Genomic DNA, 22,564 nt, shown 5'->3' on the forward strand with positions numbered 1-22,564 from the left:
TCAGCGTTTTGGTGCTCCTGTGCCTGACAATGTCAGGCAGTGCATCGTGTTGACTGGTTTCAGGCTTGCAGCAGGACGGTGTCCGTGGCAACCAGCATGCTAGGACGTCCATTCATAATCGTGAGCTAGTTTTGACTGACCAGAAGTCCAAGAAAAGTAGTTGTCTTGAGTCACCGGGTAGGTTGAGTGCGGAGGAGTGGATTTCGTTTGATTGAGCCATTGATAAGCTGCATATTGGCGTGTTGCCCCTTTCCCTGCTTGGTCTAGAGCGCAGAGGTATGTCTTTTCCGGCTCCGTCCTTAATTACATGCCATACTGCTCCTACGCAATTACATTTGTGTGTCCCATGAATCTCTCTTGTTTGTGTGTGTGTGTTCAGAACAGAATAAAAGAAAATAGTAGGCTATGCCTAAAGATGCAGAGAAAGCAGCAGTCACTTCTTTTCTGACAGGGTGGAGATAAATTCACATTGATATTAACAAATAATGGCACATCATCTACATGCAGAAATGAAGTCAAAACGCTGAAAACAACCCAAAAAACAATTCGATGATGATGATCATGACAAGGATAAACCATCATCCTCTAGTAAAAAATAAAGACCACATTATACTATACACTGCCAAACGCTACAAAATTTAAGGGAACCCATAACAACAACAATCTCGTAGACACCATAGACTATTTGACAAACACATTGACGCTGACTCCCCTGACGCCAGCTACTTGCTCGTCAAATTAGTTATCACCGAGCAAAAATCTCAGATACACGCTGGATGGCATGTACAGGGATTTCTCTACCTGGGACGTTGACCTTTAAAAGGTTGGAAAACCTGTCAAGCATAACAGATGCAGAAATGCTCATTTCGCATTTAACTGAAGGCATGTAACAATAAAATAAAACAACAGTTTTCCCACTTACTCTGCTTCTGTGAACAAGTACTGGTGTTCTGAGATGAAAGCTAGCAACGCCTGTAGCATCATAACATTATGGAACAAAACTGGTGCAAAAAAAAAAAGGGAAACATGGAAACTGCTGAAGTGAAAACTTTACCTCAAATGGTAGGTTCAGGAGTTCAAAATATGTCCGACTACGATCAAGCCTCTGTTGGACAAATTTGCCATCTAACGATGGTATAGCAGCAAGTGCCTACAAAGACATGAACATGATATAAGTCGTGCATGGTCTGAAAAATGCGGAAATTATGCAATATCTAAAAGAAACGTTCAGCTACCTTAAATCGATCTGCAATAGATTTAGAAACAGGCAGTCAGTTGTACATATATGCACTATATTTCAGCTGTCATACTTGAAATGTTCAACAAAATGCACAGGTGAAGCTCATCCTTTTGTTTTACCATTCAAAAGGGATTTATTGTCCTTGATCTGTTTTCCCATTTCCAGCCATTTAAAAGTCCCAGGAATCAACAGGGTTGACTCTTGACTCAATCTATGCTTATGAACCTTGACATGGTATCTGGACAACAATACAGGTGCATCCTAGAAAAACTCTTAACACAGCAATAAATCCAATACAGAGATACAAAATAACTGTAAATCCAATACATAAATACAACATAACTCTAACAATAGCAGTTGCAGAGTGTGAAGAACATTGAGATGATTATTCCAATAAAAATGTATTATAGAGGTTATAGACTCCTAGTCCTGAGAATAATTTACCAAAGAAGCAACTTTTGGGGCGTGCAATTTCTGGTAGCATGGAGCTGGCAGTTTTTTTGGAAATAAACCTGTTAGCAGTGCTGGAACAAAAGCACATGGTGATAAGACTGGTCACATATTCATGGAGAACATGGTTATCATATCACCGATCATAGTCACCTAACAGCTGTTAGAAACCATGGGTCAGAGTTTCATTTTTTAGTCAGGTTTGTGAAATGTATTCATGATAATTTAGTTATAGAACTCATCTTTTGGACTGTGCTTTGACAACCAACAGTGGTGACTTTTAGACATGAAATTCGGGGTTGTTCCCCTGCCCTGTATGTCAAGCAAGTTGTGAGTCTTGTGACTAATGAGCGACTGACTTTTCAAGATCATAAAAGTCATACATGCATGTCATTATCATACTAAGCCATACATGCATTTCCCAGTCGTATAATCTCGTTAATTTCTATCCTTTCTGTAAGGTTTGCTAGTCTGGAATAAGAAAGAGGTCCAATATATTAAATAACTGAGACAGTATCAAAGAAGAACTGGATAGGACAAATTGCTACGAGTATATAGCATGCGTATGAAAGTTGTGAATACACCAACATGAAAACTGTAAATGCACCAAATGAAGATTAGGGAAATCAGAAGCAAAGAAGTGCAGTGCATAAGGATTCATTCCATATAGTATACCTGCTCCAATGCAATTGAATTGCGGCAAATCTGTTGAACTCCAAAAAGGTTGATGGATTTCATTTCAGCTAGAGCCTACACAATGAAAGTTTATGATTTCTTATAACATGGAAAAACATGTACTTAGTCATCAAAAAATAATTTATTTTAATTGAGAAGTAGAATAGTAGAGAAGACCTTGATTGACATATTTGCTGCAACACTGCATATTCCACCAAATATGTAGCTTCGTTTTACTTCTGCAACAAAGGGAGCAATTTCCTCATCCCTCCGTGTTATCTGCAAAAAAAATATACATTGGAAGAATAAATCTTTTCTCTTTGAAAATCTATTAACTAGAAAAACAAAGGCAAAAAAAAGATGAAGTAAAACAAGTGATGCGATACTTACGCTCAAGAACAAAATTTAAATGCTATGACAGTTCAACTTGCATTTAAGAACACATTAGATGCTAATGTTAAATACAAGGCAACATATGAACATTCTTGAATTGAAGATTTAAGTACACAGTAAAGTATTATGCTTCCTTCACCACATGATACAGGAAGAGGATGTCTTGAGTAAACATAGTCAAGAGGATATAGGAGTGCCATCATTATTGTTTATAGATCTAATAAACTAATTGATGATGTGATGATGATCCTTGATGAATAATTAAAAATAAAAGACTACGATCGATTAAGATTTTTTTTTTGTCATTTAAATTAATCATTGAAAAGGATCGATCATATGTCAAATGTGAAATGTAGAAACATATCTGTTAGTGCAACTTATTTCTTTCATTGACCTTAAAATTTGAACCTCCTGCTCTTAAATAGGTATTGCTTATTTGCTTTTTTCATCATAATATTCAATTACAGTGATTTGCTCCTCCTTTAAAATTGTTTTTACATGATAATAATTGATGTGCCTATGGGCAATGTTATTCATCGTACCTCATCAAATAAGGATGATCACTATTCTTTTTTCTGGATTTCCATTGAAAACGTTTATGGGCAGCATGGTGTAGTCATGAAAGGGCTGTTAGCCTGTTAGTTCTATTAATCTTACCTGATATCGTTCTAGGAAAAGGTACACACTACACAGGGTTACGAACCATGTTTATGGCAGCATGGTGATAACTCCAATCATGAAAGAACTGTTAATTCTATTAGTCCTACCAGTATAGGCATTGGAGGTGAGCCATTTGAGGAACAAATACAGAGGGCTGGTTTATATTGATCACATTGGAAAGTTGTGATCTTTTGCTGGTGTTTGTTGTCATTGTAGTTAAAATAAGAAAACACAATAAACCAGGTTAACACCATATCAGCTGATATTGCAGCAGGTCTGCATTGGCATGCACCTCGCTACAGTGAGTAATGGATATGATGCATACCAGCTGATACTGATACATGTTGACACTGGAAGCGATAAGCATCAGTGCTCACCAATCAAGGAACTTTCATTGCTAAAGATGTCATTCATAAAGTTACCTCTTTGTCCAAAATGGCTGGTGCTTAACTAAAGTGCAGCTGGTTTTTCCAACAAATTAACGCAGAAGATGGATGAGAACAAATATCAGATCTGCAGGATTGGTCCATGATGCTATAATACCAGCCTCTAAGATTTTTTTTTTTTTATCTGAACATGCAGATACTATCCATGTATTTTGATGGTTGCCTTTAATCATGAATTCCGCAGGTTCCTAAAGGAACCAGAAGAAAAGAAATAATGCATCAATTTTATATTAAAAAGCACGAGTGCAACTTTAACTTTCTATTAGGTAGTATGGCACTGATAATAGGCTAATAGCACAATAGTTGGGGATTTGATCTGTGAGATAGAACTAAAGATGAAACAAATTCAATTTACTAGGATCACTGGATCCGTGACCTGAATGATGATCCTATTGGTCCCAGTTCCAGCACATATTAAAAAAAATTCACAGAAATATATGAAGTGACATCGCTACAAGAATTTTCATCCTCCTCATAAAATGCGTTTAAAAAAAATAATGTTCTCCAAACAATCTGTTGCATGCATGAATTTAGCAGTAAGAAGAGAGTAAAAAATTGAGAAAATAGTTAAATACCAACAAAGTATCATTCGATGGATGAAAATGAAAAAATATGGGATATGTTGGTTTTTCTTCCTTATTTCAATCCAACTTCAAGAATGTGCAGTAAGTATGACATATGAAGTTCATGAGTAAATAATATTGCTTTCAAACCTGCGCTGTCAATGAAATGACAAAATCATCCGGCTCTTCAGCATCTTGATCCTCTAAGTACTCCCTACCAGCCATTTCCTGCCACCATACAAGTTGGATCAAGCAAAAGATGCAAGAAGAATGTCCAGATAGAGAACGTTTAATAAACAAAAGACACCAAGAAAAGAGATTCTAACCTGTAAATGGAAAATGGTCTCCAACTGCATCTCCACACGTAAGACCTTAAGGCATTCAATGGACAAGCTTCTATACTCGTTGGCAAGAGAAGCAAGGCTTTTTGTGAGTGGACCACTTTGTTTATTATCCTCAGATAAAGGATCAGAGCCACTTTTTTCTGGCTGACTTGTTGATCTTGCTGAGTTCTGCCCAAGCCTATTTTCCAAGTGCAGTTCATTCATTTAACCACATAAATCAGCCCAGAAAACTAGTCATTTTGAAGTAATAGAGGAATTGACTCTTTTTGATTGAAGAACTTGGACCTTGGAATCAGATTTTTCTTTTTCTTCTCTACTAGAGAATATGAACTAACTTAAGCATGATGCAGCCAAAAGAGTGCAACATCATTTAAATCAAAAGATGAACCCATTTAATATAAGATTCTGAACATATTTTGTCATATTAAAGGAGATCCAATTTGCAGTCAAAAGGGTGCAAATGCAGCATGTATAACGGAGGAGAAGAAAACATTTGTTTGATATATCATGGAAAGATGAACATGTTTACTATGTCAATGACAGCCTTTAATCTATGTCACAAGGGTGCGGAATGCGGGTGTTGGCATAGATGTAGATGTGGGTGCAGCGAGGATGTATATATATGTGTGTGTATGTATATAAATCATTTGTTACATAGTTATTTAACTGTTTAGTAGCTTTATTTATCTAATTACATATTAACTTTTTGTATTAGAGATAGTTTAGTTATGTGAACATTTAAAATGGTCAGTTTTGACCTGGTTCGACTAACCAAACTGGATGTGCTGTGTTGAAGAAACACCAGCACCAGCGTTGACACGGGTGCGGCAGCCATTTAGAAGCACCGATGTGACATAGCCTTTAATTGAAATAGAAGCCACAAACCTCCAACTTACCAGCTATATATATATATATATATATATATATATATATATATAGATGAAGGGTGAAAGGAAACAAAACTATGTTGTTGACTGATTTAGTACCTTTCAATAGAATCTGCCAAATATTCTAGTGAGTCACTGAGAGAAGCAAGCAGAATAAACTTATGATCATCACGAATAAGATTCTCCTGCTCAAAGAGAAAGAAAAGGAAAAAAAAAAAAGGAACCAGATAAGAGAAATGCATGGATATCAATGCTAGAGGAACTAGATAAGGAAAATAAATTCATGAAGCTAATGTTATAAGCATTTCTATTCATGAAGTTAATGTTATAAGCATTTATAGAAAGAGATAATAGAAGATATAACTGACAAAAAGGAAATTGAATTCCTTACTCACATATCTTCACCAAGTTTTCAATATCTCGTATTGTTTTTTTGTGAATTATTTACAACACATTCATTGTGAAGCTGTGATGTCATTCTCAAAATCTTGCTCAGGTTGAAGAAACTGTGTGGAGTACTCTTTTGTTCTTTAAGATGAACTCGTAAATTTTCTGTCAAATGTAACAGATCTCGACATTAATGTAGACGCAATGCGTGAAGCCTGACTGGTTTCAGAACAGGGAATTCATTCGGGGAATCCCTACATATACTGCTGACCAGAAAACACGTCTTTTTGAAAAAAACAAAAAAAAGCGATAAATTAAATGGCAGTTTAAAACTTTAAAAAATGCGTTTTTTTGAAAAAAACGTTAAAAACGAAAAAAAAATTGTTTTTAACGCGTTTTTTCTTGTTTTTTCACTTCTTCATTTTTTTCAGTTTTTTTAATGCCAAACAGTTTTTTTTTATTTTCTATTTTTCATTTATTGCAAATCTACTTATCTTTTGATGTTTGTGTTACTAGTTTTTTCTCACTTATTTTATTTTCCCCCCATTTTTAGTTTTTTAAAATTTTTAAAAATTTACTGTAATTTCCCTTTTTTTTAAGCTCGCCGTATTATACCCGAAAAAAACCCCACCGTTTAAAACTCCGAGACATTATTTGTAACTATGCTGATGAGTGATCTTGGATTATTTAATAATTAGATTAGCCAAATACTTGATTGAAACCCATATTATGCATGATATATGGTTATTAAATAAGTAGTAAGCTCATTATTGATTCATTGCAGATATATGAAAACTTTTTGTTGGTGGTAGACATATAATTACTTATAATTCTTTTATTATTTATAATTTTTACATAAACTAAGATTTCCTATAGAAGATAATAATTTGAAAATCTCCAAAACTTTTCACTCTTGAGAAATTAAAAAGAAAAATGCAAGACTACCTGCTTGATTGGCAGCAAATTCAATAGTAGATTACTTAGTTCCATCTCCAACTCAACAGTTTCTGCATCTGAGCCATATTGCTCAAGGATTCCCTGGCCGGATGAACTAGACAAACATGCACTCGCTGGTTCATGCTTCATAAGGTTCTCAATATCTTGCCTCCCCATAAGCTTGTAGCTTTGTTTTTCTAGAACTGCCTGCAGATTTTTTTTTTTATAAAGAATAGTTACTTTAGATTTGCATCAAATAGTGGCTTTCCCTAGTAACCAATATCAACAACTTCGTAGTATCATAAAGAAAGATGCAACATGCAGGACACATTCATGGCAATGAAATGGTAATATTACAGTTTAATATTACAGTTACCATTTTAATATTTCAGATTTCTGGGTAAGATGCTAGCAGAAGGGATCAGTATATAACTTCTGCTTGAATTGAACGGAACTATGCACAATAAGTTCAATAACTGTACATCAGGACCCATGTGTACAGCAGTTACTTTAAAGGCACATGTAACCAAAAATAAATGATGCCCAAAAGACCTTCTATATCCCTGAAAGTTGAAACACTTGAAATGCAAACATGACAGTTGTACAACATATCTTCATTCAACATATTTACATTTATAAAAAACAGTACTTCAAAAATACCACTTAAATTGAAAATCAGACACTATTTTATTAAATTATTGACAAAATGTTATGATATTTTTCCCTCGCCTTGCTTTTTGAAGCAAAAAAATGCTCAACAGCCTGCACTTTACTAGAGTTGGTGTGCTGCTACATCACATGGAAATTTCTAAGCATAAAGCGTCAATGACTTACTTCTCTGGTTGTGCCAAGCATCCTGTTTATCTTTGGGAAAAAACTTCAAAGTCACTTCACAATAAACACATCTAAACATTTGATAAAAACATGCTAGATTTTTTACTGCCAACTAAAAAGACCAAAAAGTTTAATTCTGTTAAGTCAGCTCTTTAACTAGTAAAAAGCTACTATTTTACCCTTAAAAAGAACAAGAGAGTGTATGTAACTTTGACAATTTCTCTTATATAAGGAAAAAAAAACCCCTAACTGATTTTGATATAAATTAAAAAACAGTTAATTTGGATGTAGTTAAACATGTATTTAATATTATTTGGTAAAGATAAATAGGCCAATGCAAATTATTAAACATAAAATTTATTATATAAAGGGTATTTTAGTCAGTTTGTCTCTTTAGCCCATCTTAAGTTAGTGTCAATCTATGGTCAAGTGACAGGTTATCTTTGATTAGCAGTGCAGGACATAGGTATCGTTTTAACTTTTAACAATATAAAAAGTTAGTTGCATTCTTATTATTGCCAAATATTTAGGATGTTTTGAAAATTTCCCTTTCCCTTTTTCTGATTTCATACAAAAAAGGAGGCTGCCCTCTTTCTATCAAATCAGAAAGAGAAAAAAAGAAGGTGGGTATGTACTATGGAGGTGCTGCCCCTCTTTCTGTCCTTTTGTTTAGATGAGAAATGGAAGGACTTTGTACACTATTTCCTTTTCTAATCTCTTATGGATTTAATAGCTTCAACAAATAGTCAATAAAAAAACTGCTATATAAATACACATACAGCAATCATCTTAGTGCCCATGCAACATAGTTGTGCAGACAAATTTTGTGAAAATAAAGAAGCTTCGACAAGTGAAGGACCCTGCTCATTTTCAAAGTGCAGGAGAGTGGAAGGTCTTTCTTCTTTTTGCCTCCCCCTACAGGACTATCCCTATATAAACACATTATCCTTGTCATTGTAATGTTCATAGTTCTTATATAACTATTTTGTAAATAATTCTCATACTAACTGACAATTGTACTCTCTTTCTCAAAAGTCATCCTTAAGATATTAAAACTGTAAGAAAACCCCTAGTAAATGGCTGCATTCAATATGGCCCTTCTTCATTCAGATTAATGTGTCAATCCATTGGTACAACTCAAAAATCTAACAAAAATAGATGCTACATATTGTTAATGTGCTTTTCGAGGACACTAAATATTTTCTGTTTCACAGCTATAGTTGTTTGGTTCACATATAAAAAATGCAATAAACTTTTATTATGTAAGAACAACAATCTCAAATATTGCAGATAGGTTGAGTGCTCTACCTCCATGTATGAGGTTCGACAACGTTCATAGGCACGCTCGAGGAAAGTTTGTACATACTCCACAAGTTCACCAGCATATTTTGGCATTGCTTGTGCCCAACAAAGGACCTGGAGAGATAAATTGATTCTCAGACACTAATTGAAATTCCATTATACAGAAATTTTCAATGATCAAATCCTACTGCGTGGGTGGGAAAATAATACGATATTCGAATAATTAGCTTACTAAAAATACCTCCTTTGCCAAGAAGTCAATAGCCAAAAGACCCTGAAGTACAAGCCGCCCCTTACTGACTATGGGGGTATAAGCAGATGTAGCATGTGTCCTTGGTCTAAAAGCAGCAGGACCTACATAAATTTACAAAACTATATGAGATTTTATACCGCCACTTTCATACATCCACTACAAATATGTAGAGTTCCAAATGCCCGATGATCAAATATATTACTAACAATATGATGGAATCAGAAGTATTTTCAAGTTTTAACATTTAAAATTGCCGAACAAATTAGTTCCAAAAATGTGCTTTGATCAGTCACAAAATCTGCACATAACATTTTCGAAGCTAGTTATATACACCACCTCCATGTATGTAATTTCATGCGCCATTTTAAGTATGACAAAAAAGCTCATAATTAATACAAAAAGAAACTTTTTGTAGGGATAAAAAAGAAAATCACAAAAAGAAGATTTAGAGATTCGATAAAGGTAAAATTTGTCAGTCCGTATATGCATATCGTTATGACCAATATACCTCTTCAAGCAGTAAAAAAACATTTTCATTTTTTTGTCCCGCTTATAGCGTTATCTCATTATCTCATAGATATTTTATTATCTCATATTTACGTATAATGTTACCTTGTAGATCCGTCCATTATCTCATACATATTTTATTATCTCATAAACATTATCTCATACTTATGTTTAGCGTTATCTCATGCATCCTTCTGTTATCTCATTATCTCATAAATTTTTTGTTATCTCATAAACATGATCTCATACTTATGTTTGATGTTATCTCACACATCTGCCCGTTCGTTATCTCATAATTTTTTTGTTATCTCATAAACATTATCTCATACTTATTTGTTATTTCATACCTATTTGTTATCTCATGCACATGTATATGCAATGTTTAGACATGAAAGCAAATGTACATGTTGGTAGTAGGGTCCACCCCCAGCATACGCTAGTTGTGTACGCCCGATGGCACATGTAACTCGGTCTCTAACATTTTAAGGAAACTAGTTCTTGTGATGAAAATCTTACCAATATGTGAGCAGATACATCAAGAATAATGAATACAAATACATAAGTATATTCTCTGTCTCTCTCTCTTTCTCTGGCGTGCATGTGCGCATGGATGTGTAGATAAATATGAAGGGAAAACCACTAGAAAAGGTATCAAGAAATTGCATGATAAAATTGTGATCTCAAGAAAGGCATACATTTTGAAGCAACTATATTTGGAAAAGCACTTTACTAGGAATTCGGCTTAATGGAGGCACAATGAAGAACATAGAGTTTACCACACATGTCCATGTGGCATTCAAATTGTGAAGCATCAAGAAGATGTACACTAGTGTACTCCTTAACTATGCATTTGCATCCTCAAATGCAAAAAACTTGTCAAACACTAATAAGGTTCATCTTCATTTGGAATGGATCTTCAATTTTCAATGTTGCACTTAATAATGGGAGAAGTTATTGTACTTTTCATGCTTACACACGAATACTCACTTGATATGGCTTGCTGTACGCATTTCCTATAATCCACAAACATGGCTGGCAAGAAGTGATCCTTCAAGAAGTTCTCTACAAATGCTTGCAGGCCATCATTGCTGTAACACTAGAATAAAATTCCTCAGGTACACGCTCAATAGGAAAATGTCTTCAAACAGGAAATGAAAATCCCAGGACTATTCACAGAGATTCATATTACAAATAAAAGAAATGTATAGCAGTAGAAATTTTGCACGTTTCACTAGCATTTTAACATGTGAGCAGCACATGTTCCTAATATGACAAGCTTGTCAATTAATCCATGAATTAAAATTTAGATAACCACTGAAAAGAAAACTGCTCTAAACTATATCAACATAACTAAGACCTAGAAATACAAATGACATCCAGAAAGAAAAAGAGAAACCAAAACATGATGCACGCTCACTTGAACAGTTGTCAATTAGTTTCTAAGGCAGTAAGGTGTCAAGCCATGTCACATGAACATGGGTAAATAGCCAACATGCTTGTGCCAACACAGTTGGATGTGGGTGCAGATGTAGACTTTGATTCAACCCAGACATGGTCAACACCGTGTTGAGGACAGTCTCTATACCCACACTTTTTTGTCCAAACTTGGTCCTAGTCAAGTCTGATCAGATCCAGATTTGTCCATTTCTTTAGAGTTCAAAGAAATTAAAAGAGGGTTGCGGCCATCTTCTTCTTCCGTCTTCCTCTATTTACTCTTCCTTTGTCTCCCCCATAAGCACGAAAACATATTCAGTGCTAGCAAAACATCAGATCTGGCTCTCTCTCTCTCCCCTCTCTCTCCCTCTCTGGGTCTTCATTAACGACCCTTCATCACTCCCTCTCAAAGGTTTCAGACATTCTGAAATTTGAATAACAATTTTTTCTTTTTAACCTTCTTGTTGCAACAATTTCTGTGTTTCAAAGTGCCTGCAATGCTAGTTTCTCAGTTATTTTAAGAAAACGGACTTGTAAAACAGAAAAAAAGAGGTATATCAAATAAATTGGATAGAGGTTTTTGTCAACAAGCAGAAGGTGTGGCCTGGTGGTGGATGAACGTGGCATGCACGGATGAGGTCTAGAATTTAAAAGTACACTGAAGATCAGGGTAGTTTAGTCCATGATATGTAAAATGAAGTATAGCTATTATATACTAAGGTTTTTGAGGGTCAACGATGTAGGGGTGTTTTATCATGAGTTAATTGGTCAGCAAAATTATAGGATCTGTCCTAGATGGGGAAATACCTATTATGAACTCTTAAATTTAATTGAAACCATTGATTTTGCGGACAAATGTTATATAAGTAGTTCTTAATTGTCTGTGAAAAATTAGATGAAAATTCTTAAGACAACATGTACATACTTGAAAGGATGATGAGGAAAACTAAAAGTTGTCTGATTGACATGTCAAATGGAGGATAAAGTTAAAAAAGAAAAAGAAATTTGAAATTTCCAAAAGCTAAAGAGATTGCGAATTTTAAGAAGAACAATTAAGGTCGAATTCTGGAATTGAAGGAAGTCTGAAAAAACCAATCCACTAGGACATGAATGAGATTTAGTTTGAAAAAAATAAAAAGCGGCAGGTTAGCATGTTAAATAACAAGCATGTGGTGTAGGAGATTAAGTAGATATAGCTAAAAATATAAGCTGAAGGTCACCTTGAGGGTGATTCCTCTAGAATGTAGGTTACAACTTACAAGAGGGATACAAAAAGGGAAAATAAAGGTACTGAGTTGGGTAACTCCCTGCACAAAGAGACATTACATAGCGAGGTTGTGGGAGATATAAGGCCTAATGACCAGCCCATTTGGAGAACAAAACTTGAGAGTCAAGATGGGGCTGGGGACAACTCCAGCTTGGCTCGAGCTCGGCTTATTTACTAAATAAGTTGAGTTTGAGCCAATGGTTACAACTCAATAAATTAAACTAGCTGAGTTCGAGTTGTACATGCTTGACTTAAATAAGCTCAACTAGGCTCACTAAGAGCACATACAATAGACAGTACACAGCTGTCCCATAAGACGTCTTTAGAGTAATAGCCATCCTATTGAGTTTTTAAGTAAAAGGTTTAACTTTCAAAAGTCAGTGTTCTTTCCTTTTCAAATGTGCACTTTTATTTATACACGACCCATCTAAGCTTAGTCGAGCTGAGTTCTAGCTTTCTTGAGCTTGACTGAGCTGAAATTGGATTGTAACTCAACCCAAGTTCAAGCTAAGCATGTGCTGTACATACAATCCATTGTCACAAATATCGTTTTCAGGTACAAAAAGCAAGGTTATTCTCGGATATAATACAACAAAGTTGTTTTTCTCGAGAAAATCTCAGCAAATTTTAAAAGAGTTGAAAAACTAAAAATAAAATGTGAAAAAAGTGAAATAAAAAATCTGGTAATTAAAAAAGGTCAAAAATGTCAAAAAATGTGAAAAGAACATGAATAAAAAAGCCTTTTTTGATTTTGTTTTTTTTTTTCAAAAAACGTGTTTTTCCCTTTTTTTGGGATGACATGTTTTCAACATTTTTCTCATTTTTTTAATAAAACATGCTTTTTATGACAATGATACAATCACTTGAGCTTCACTCAAACTTGCTTGCGGTCTTATGATAGAGAGATAGAGAGAGGGTAAGCTTATTACTGTTGGAGCATCACCAAGACAGATATCCTGTCGTGGCTATAGGTGGAAGGAGTGGAAAGATTTGAACATGTAACGACTAGCTAACGAATATGTATTCGATTAGTTACTTGTGTGATTCTGTTGGCTGAGTAAATATGAGGACTATGTGGAATGATTATGAACCATTACACCAATTTTGGTTGATGGTGCATAAAAGTGCCATGCAAAAAGCTCCTTTGCAAAAACAAAGTTTAAGTTTCCGTCCACCTTTTTGAAAAGGAAAAATAACTTTACATTGGTTTAACACCTTGTGAACCATTAATCAAATTAATCGAACTTTTAATCAATCTACAGAGCCTTATATATACTCAATATTTGGGAACTTTAACTATGGGCTTATTTTGTTTTTTGCAAGCCCATTTTGTTTGAGTATAACCACACGACTTCTTTTAGATAATCCTTTCAAGTTTAGGACAGTTTCAGGTTCATTTGAGATGTCCTGAATCTAACAGTCTTGATTTATAAGTATCTTAACCTCATAATAGCCCTGTTAAACAACTTAAACTATCTTAACCTACCAAAAGCTTCAAGGTGAAAGTTGCAGGATTATATCTATGAACAATCCCCTCAAGTTCAAAATATTTCTTCAAAAGAGAAGCTTTCACAAATACCACTAACAAGGGAGACTTCATAAATATATCAGTCAAAATGGTCACCGCATTATTGCTTAAGCACTCACTAACCACATTTCAAAGGGATATACCACACTACAATGAACAACAAAAGGCTTTCATTATATCCCTAATATCATTAAAGGATGAATAGCTAATAGGGAAAATCCCATATTTATATACTAAATGAGGGCTGAGATTGCTATTGGGAGTACCGAGATTTTGACCAAATGCCAAAATGCCCTTGGGGCATTTGGTTTCTCACATTAAATGAAAAATACATCATATGAAGAAGAAAAAAATAAATCACACACACAACAGTTATTTGCTATCACAAAAGTACAATGCAATGCTCAATCTTGGCACATTTTAACTCTATTAGTTTGTTCATATTTATAGGTGTCTTCCTCATCTCCTCAATTCATAAGATATCATGAAGGTTTTACATTATTGACTGCAGAAACAAACTATTGTGCACTGTATTGATAGAGAGACTTGCTGAAACTGTGTGGCTGGGGATAATTTCGAGAAATATTACTGTGACTGCTGGGAACTTTTAGAAATTCTAAAGTAACAGCAAAATGCCCAACCAACTTGAGACCTTTGGAACCCAAAAGATCCGTTGAATGCCAGAATTCTAAGAACCCATGCAATGGCCAATATTCAAGGAATTAAATTAAATTTACAATGTGAAGAAAGAAAAAATTAGAAATTCTAAAGTAACAGCAAAATGCCCAACCAACTTGAGACCTTTGGACCCCAAAAGATGAGTTGAATACCAGACTTCTGAGAACACATGCAACAGTTCATTTTCAAGGAATTAAATTAAATTTACAATGTAAAGAAAGAAAAAACTAAACACAATCGTGATAAAACAAATACAAAAAGGTTGAAGATTTAAAATGCTAACATACCCAAGTTGTGAATACTTTTCTGGGAGCAACAGTGCAACCTTATCTGTGAACTGTTAACAATTTTACTCAATCAGTCAAGATTAAGAATACAAATCGATTTATGACAAAAATCATTTGGAGGTACTTACCAGTGAGGTTTTTCTCATAATTCTTTAAAACTTTGTTTTTCTTGGGAAAAAGTTCAGAAATTTTAAATAAAATAGAAAGAATAATATAAAAGTCTTAAAATAGGCATTTTTTTTCGAATTTGCTTAAAAATATTAAAAATTTTGAACTAAAAATTTAAGGAAACAGAAAGATCGAAAACATACACTTTAAAGGAGAAAAGTTGCAATACCATTTTTATAGTAGCAATATTTTTCCTGAAAAAATGCCTCTTTTGCATATCATAATATGTTTTTTTTTTTTTAATATATAACTAATGTTTGTGACAAAGTATGCAACCTAAATATTACAAGAATATAAGAATAAACTATCTGCAGGACAAACCTGAAGGACTGGCCTATAAATGGATGATACTAGGTAGATTCCCTGTTCAGGAAGAATAGCTGAAGTTCCATAGCCTTCTTGTGTAGTTGCATTCCTCTTGCCCCATCCTTGACGAATAGCATCAACTCCTAGAAAACAGGAAAAGATTTATAACTGCAACATGTAAGAAATCTAAGAGAGAAGTAATTCATATAAAATAGTTGAAAGATATGAGAGAACATGAGCTTTTCTAAGGTACCGCACAAAGCAAAACTTATGAGACACTTGAGGAAATTATTCCAGAGACAGGAAGCAGTTCTGCTTTTTTATGCAAAATATACATTTTTCCTCATTCTCTTCTTTGTTGCATGTGGGTTTGCACATTGCATTATTAGTATGAATGCATGCATGTGCGTATAACTATAGCTACAGTTATAATTCATATACTATTATTCTTTCAATATGTGTATGTTGTTTTAGGTTTTTAATTCTTATATGTGTAAGTGTTATATATACTTCAGCACCATATTATATATACTTCAGCACCATACCTTATTGGGTTATATATATTTCAGCACAATACTGTCTAGTAAAATATTTCTACCACGAGCATTTTTCTGCAGAACTAACCACATATATATGATCTCCACATTTAATGACCATGCAATAAAAGACGAAGTTAAAAGACGAAGTTATGTATTTCCAACATGGAGAATTTTATAAGCCAAAAAAGCTCAAACTCTTGATTTTAAATTGTTATAAAATAAGTTCTAGACATAAAAAAAATATGTTATGTTTTCCCATGGAGATCACATCTCTGAGGTTAATTTCCGGAAAAACACTTTCACTATAGAGATATTTAGCTAGAGAGTATTACACTCAAGTATATATCTAAGAAAAGGAAGGGAGGGTCATCTTTAGGATTTATTTTTCTTTTCTAAACATTAAAATAGTAATTTTAGGATCTAATTTAGGTTTTTGGGTTTTAAAAATTAGTCTTAGAGATTTGATGGTAGGTATTTAGGAAATTAGAAGATTTGCATGCTCTATAACTTTGCAAACTAGTGAATTTTAAGTGTAATTTTAATTGTTCAACCTTATTAACTTTGCTCGTTCAAACTTATGTTCACTACCATGCTATGGAATGTCCAATGTCCTAATGTCATCATGCATTGAAACTGTTTTATTGCTAGTAAGTTGGCAACAATAGGTATTTCATGAAAAGTGCTTCAGTTTAAAAAAATAATATTGTATTATACTAGTTTACTTTTTTCTTTTGGGACCAATTAATGCACCTAGTCCCCCAGGCTGTGCCTAGTACTTTTGACAACATAGTTCTAAATCATCCCCCAGTTCCACTTTCTGAAAGGCTCATTTTCTGCTCCCTTATCACTATCAGTTCAGCTATCCAGGAAGCAAGTTTGTGCCAAACATCAATGTAACATCAAGCCACTCTATGCAATCAACATGCATTAGACACCTCATCTCATGTAAAGTCATCACCTACTAGATTCCCACCCATGCACCATATTGAAGCATAACAATCCTACCCAACTGTAGAGCTTGACAGCCTTGTTGACCTGTTGCCTTTCTTTCAAGTGAAAGGAAACTAGGATCCTCCTATCCATAACAAACTTCATCCACTTGAATTTTGCTCAAATATCACGGTAGACCTTCATATATCAACACTGTTGGTACGAAACAATCAACAGCAGATCAAGTAATCTCCATCCTTCAAATATTCTCAATTCTCACGGATTTCATGCTGAGGTGAAGCATGATGAGCAGCAATTTCATTTGGATTGACCTGGGGGACAAGCCTCAAGCATTCCACTTTGTCAACTGAAGCAATCAAGATTTTGCACTCAAAGACAAGGATTATTTTAAATCCACCAGAATATATCATCTGACAATTCCAAACTTGGCACTAAAACCCCTTTCACTGATCTATCAAGCCCATCATCTTTCACAATTTTTCTTTTTTTGCCATATTATACTTCACCACCTTTCCCCTTTTATGTGAAATGTCCTTCACGTATCTCCCCTCAAATGTGAAAAGGAAAATCTGCAAAGGTCCCAAAATAATTCTTTAAAGGGGTGTTTGATGAGGCTGGAATTGTGGAATTTTGAAGAAATGGGAATTGTGTTATCAAACAAAGAATTTTGATTCTGGAATTATAAACTCATTCTTGAATCAAAATTCTGGAAATGTGATTCTACCCTAGGGGTGGAATTATGATTCCAGAAAATTAGAATTTTCCACCTCTTTAGGGCAGATGTCATGTTTTAATTTATCAATTCTAGAATTTTAATTCTTGTTTCATCAAACACCATTTTCAATTCTGGAATCAAAATTCCAGACTATCAAACACAAAGAGAAACCAGAACTGGAAATTTTCATTCCAATTCCAGTTTGAGGTGGAATTTTGTTTCTAGAATCAAAATTCAAGGCCATCAAACACCCCATAAATAGATTGACCAAAGGTGGGTAAAGAAAACCTAAAATGTTATATGTTACTTGCCTCAAGCGTTGACTTGTTTTCTCAAGGATAATTCCAATAAATAGGAAAGCTAGAAAATTACTGTGCTTAGTTACTCCTAGTAATATGCCTTCCACCATTTGATCATAAACTAAGAATAAAATACGAAAATTTAGTTCTTAAAAAACAAAAAGTTTAGGAACTAAATTTTTTTCAACCTAGCTACCAGTTTTATATGCATATTGTTGCCTTTTATCATAACAGACAGATTATTTTGCATACCTTAGCGATACCTGTGTACATAACTAAAGCTATGTCTGTCCATTCATACTCCTTTGTGCTACTTTCAATATGACCTCTTGTCTATTTTTCAGAAAAAATATGAGCCAAAAGATTCAACAATTGTTTTTTCAATTTTGTATGTATCAAATTGTAAAAGAAATATCAGGCATATGTTATTGACTTAATCTACTTTGATCATTTCTTAGCACTTACCTATGATAGATTATCTTATATATCTGTTTGAATCTATTGCTATTAAGCTCATCTCGTTCTACTAACATAAAGGAATTTGAGTCTAGCTCAAATCTAGCATACTATGCTAGGATCCATTCCTTCAACACACATCATATGCATCTAATCCTGATAAAATCAATTATGAATTGTTTTTTCGCCCAGAACCAATTTTAGTTGCTTTTTCTTCAGGTACACCATGCTAGGATCCATTCCTTCAACACACATCGTATGCATCTAATCCTGATAAAATCAATTATGAATTGCTTTTTCGCCCAGAACCAATTTTAGATGCTTTTTCTTCAGGTACTTGAAGAGTTAAGACCCATTGGGTTTTAACTCCAGTCCATGTAAATAATGCCAAGAGGAAAAACAAGGTCAAACTTACCTGTATTTGTCAAGCAGTTGCATATGAATATGACTTCAATTTTTTTCCTTTTTGACATATGATACATTAGTTGACTGAAAATTCTTTATAATGCAGCCATCATTCTAATGCTGATTTAGTGTATGATATGATTTTCCTATTCTAATTCACGTGGGAACAGGCACAATTTCAATTGGAAAATATGATTGAAGAAAACCAGCTAAAGTTCTTCCATGTTGAAGCCTGAACTAGATTAGATTCACGTCCTCATGAGTTGTATGCAATTTTTGAAACACCAATAAGCAATGGGAACTCATATATCTGATATATAAGAACTAAAGAGAACATATTGGAACACAACAACTGTACATTATCTATGATAATTATATAAGTATTCATGAATTGTAAACCTTGGTTAGGTACAGTCACTGCTGCATCTGTAAAACGGAATGCAAAAGAAAGACCTCCATCAGCTTTGTTCCTACACAAGGAAGAATCTGTTAGAGGATCAGACCCAATATTTTAAACTTTGTACCTAAGACAAATGGGGGGAGAGAGAGAGAGAGAGAGTCTCCTCCACCTCCAACGGTGGTGAATCATTAGATAAAAAGCTCAATGGCTTCTGAAATTTCTCAAATGGGTAAGTTGTCTCACATCACAGGATGAGATATATAAACAAAATTTACCCGCATTTTCCAGCCATTTTTTAGGGCCCTGCCCATCTTCTAAACTTGAAAAACCATAATACACTTGATCTGATTACCACTGGGATACTAAAATATAAATAGACACAGAAAACAAACACAAACTGGGAGATCAAACTGTGTGCCGACTTTTAGCACTATATAATGGGAACCTGTGAAACCATTATTAGGGCATGAAGTTGATGCTTTCTGAAAATAATATGAAAGTGATTGGAGAAAAACACAGTCTCCAGACAGGGGTTTCACCATCAGCTGTCATATGGTGCTTGAGAAATTAAAAAACAAAGGGAAAATGAAAAGGATGAAAAAATAATTTTACAATCAACTTAGTCAATCACCTTTTTTCCTTAGAAGGAGCCTTGTTTGCAAGTCTAGCGGTCTGTACGGCAGCATCTGCAGATGCAGCTTCAGGTGTCGCTCGCAGAATCTCACATATGAGTTGTTGACACTCGCTCTTAGGAACAAGATAATAACAACATCAACAAGACAATAAAAATGAAAGATTTAGAAAAGTAAAGCATGAATGCAACCTTAAGGGGTGTTTGATAGCATCGTATTTGAGATGCTCAGGATTTGAAAACCGTGGATTTAAGATGAGACCATCCACTCCTTCGATCTTAAATCCGATCGTTTCTCAATGCAAAGAAGTAGAATAAGGATCTTAAGTGTGGATCCTAACCTACGATCCTTAGTTTGATGAACTATGGATCTTTTGCCACATTAGTAAAAGCATGCCACTTCAGATCCATGGATTTCAAATCTGAAGCTATCAAATGCTCCCTAGGAATCTCCCAGTACAATTAAGAGTGAGAACCAAGATATACCTGTAAGACGGCCAAAGAGAATCCTACACTATAGCCTCCGGTAGCTTGATTAGTTTCAGAATCAGGGCCCCAGTTCACATCACCATTCATAGATTTTGGGGTGCTCATCTCACCTAGTGCTCCTTTTGACTCCAGAAGAGATCCAACAGTAACATGGTTCTCTATTGCAACAAGAAGTTCAAAGTAAACTAGACTGAAAAGTCAAACAATGTTTAACTTGCTCATACATACATACATACGTACACACACATGCGCACACACATACATACATACTTATACACACACACACACACATATATATGTTCAAACTTCAAAGTAATTTGGTCAAGGATAGACATTGATCAAGACTCAGATAGCCATCAGGCTAACTCTAATGGGTAGAAATCTATCTGTTGGAGTCTAGCCAATGCCAAGCTCAGCCTCTCATTTTTCTGTTGATGTATATATTGAGGAGTGACTTCCCATGTACTCCTAAGCTTTACTGAAAAAAATGATTTTTTTTTCTTTTTTTACCCTTGTATTGGTGCCCTTGTGCACATTTCAGCAAAGTTTTTGTGCTTATTGTATTTTGTGAGATACTGAAATCTTTTGTGTGAGTAGGCCTTGTGTTGTGAGATCTTTTGTGTGTGTAATCTCGTATTGTCACTTACAAGTAACTCTATGAAGTGGACTTTTACACAACCAATGTTAACCAAAGCAAATGTTGCTCACCAAGAATTTGAACTAAAGTGTCCAAGATAGAGACCAAAAGTTCTTGTGTCAAAGCTTGGGCAGCACCCGCAGGGGCCATTGCTGGTGAGACAGGACCAACTGCAGTTATGGCTCCAGTCACTGCTTCAGTCTGGCTCTTCTGCTTCAGCATACAGTAACTTTCTAAGACTCCCACCTTTTTAGAGTTTGCAGCAATCCCAGTCTTTTGTGAATTTTGATCAGCTGTCTGCTTTGATGAAGACAGGTATGCTGCTCGAGATTTTATCTTGGATATCATGATCTCATGAATGGAAGGCCGTAATCTTTGGCTGATAAAATAGAAAGACAACCAATAAAAAGGTTTAAAGTTGTAAACATCAGGAATATCAGTAACTTTAAGAGAAGCATTACAGTGATCTGGGACTTTACATCCCTGGTGGCATGAATGGGTACACATGAAATGTGGCCTTTGCGATTTGACTCATGTAGCTACTGTTAAAACATTATCCATGATGCTTCAATAAAAATGCCTTTTCAATATTTAAGTAATTCTATTGAATTAAGTTAATATGTCATTCTCCAAGATACCTCCAAACTAAATTGCACTTTCATAAACCCCCATGTCTATGTAGCACTAAAAGAGGAAGAAAAGATATACAAGAAAATATATTCTGACCTAATGGGATTACAATTGCAATCATGAACTGACCCAACTCAAACATACCACGCACTACAGTAATTTGACTCGTTCTTATTGGGAAACAGGGTAAACTGAACCCTGAATTATTCATCAGAAGATGGAGTTTCATCTTAGGTTGGATGAAGGTATTTGCTACTGATTTCAAAGAGCAATAGTAAAAACCCATTACTGGAAAACCACATGCCTGCTACATTCATGGAAGACAGGAACCCCTCTTTTCACAATGCTTATACATCAAATATTGTCTTAGCAACAATGTCAAGCACTTAGAAAAGATCGTATGCAAAAGCAATATAACATAGTTACCATAGGATTGCACCAGCAGCTGCAACTTTGCCCAGCATGCAAAGACATTCTACCATAGTATGAAGATATTTCACATGAAGTGGGGAATCGCTCTTTTTAATAGATTCCTGCAGCAGAAATAACTCTCAATATGTTGCAAAGAAAAAGAATATCATGAATCCATAACCAGTCAGAAATAAAAAATATCCATTTCTGAAGATTGTATTTATGTTCTGAAGACTGTATGCACATATTCCAAACAAAACATACTATGAACTCGTTTGGAGTTGAATTTTCCAGCCACGCTGGGAGACGACGTGAGACAACTTTGAAATCTTTTGACAGGCCATTGGCTTCATTTGCCCGTCCTGTAAATGCTGAACCATCAGAAGCAGCTCCATCAATGTTTTCTGCAGCATGTGCGCTCTCATCCTCATGTCCATCAAATGAACTGAAAGAAAC

The 22,564-nt window shown here is 34.7% G+C and overlaps 1 protein-coding gene across 2 annotated transcripts in view; it reads right to left on the reverse strand.

Moving 5' to 3' along the window:
* Window positions 1–453: 453 nt before the first annotated feature.
* The window catches only part of LOC116258837 (exocyst complex component SEC8), a 41,456-nt gene continuing 19,345 nt past the window's right edge, over window positions 454–22,564 (reverse strand). For both annotated transcript variants that reach the window (XM_031636250.1, XM_031636249.1), the window contains exons 8-27: window positions 22,373–22,553; window positions 22,124–22,230; window positions 21,139–21,446; window positions 20,428–20,588; window positions 19,942–20,057; window positions 19,310–19,380; window positions 15,561–15,688; window positions 15,072–15,121; window positions 10,865–10,965; window positions 9,359–9,471; window positions 9,124–9,231; window positions 6,991–7,188; window positions 5,758–5,843; window positions 4,754–4,949; window positions 4,578–4,655; window positions 2,543–2,644; window positions 2,366–2,440; window positions 1,055–1,150; window positions 923–972; window positions 454–833 (exon numbers count right to left, since the gene is read on the reverse strand). In XM_031636250.1, the coding sequence (XP_031492110.1) occupies window positions 746–833; window positions 923–972; window positions 1,055–1,150; window positions 2,366–2,440; window positions 2,543–2,644; window positions 4,578–4,655; window positions 4,754–4,949; window positions 5,758–5,843; window positions 6,991–7,188; window positions 9,124–9,231; window positions 9,359–9,471; window positions 10,865–10,965; window positions 15,072–15,121; window positions 15,561–15,688; window positions 19,310–19,380; window positions 19,942–20,057; window positions 20,428–20,588; window positions 21,139–21,446; window positions 22,124–22,230; window positions 22,373–22,553 (2,413 nt within the window). In that variant the 3' untranslated portion in view covers window positions 454–745. The remainder of the gene's footprint in view (window positions 834–922; window positions 973–1,054; window positions 1,151–2,365; window positions 2,441–2,542; window positions 2,645–4,577; window positions 4,656–4,753; window positions 4,950–5,757; window positions 5,844–6,990; window positions 7,189–9,123; window positions 9,232–9,358; window positions 9,472–10,864; window positions 10,966–15,071; window positions 15,122–15,560; window positions 15,689–19,309; window positions 19,381–19,941; window positions 20,058–20,427; window positions 20,589–21,138; window positions 21,447–22,123; window positions 22,231–22,372; window positions 22,554–22,564) is intronic.

Source organism: Nymphaea colorata, chromosome 8 (genome assembly GCF_008831285.2).
Source record: "Nymphaea colorata isolate Beijing-Zhang1983 chromosome 8, ASM883128v2, whole genome shotgun sequence".
Taxonomy (NCBI): domain Eukaryota; kingdom Viridiplantae; phylum Streptophyta; class Magnoliopsida; order Nymphaeales; family Nymphaeaceae; genus Nymphaea; species Nymphaea colorata.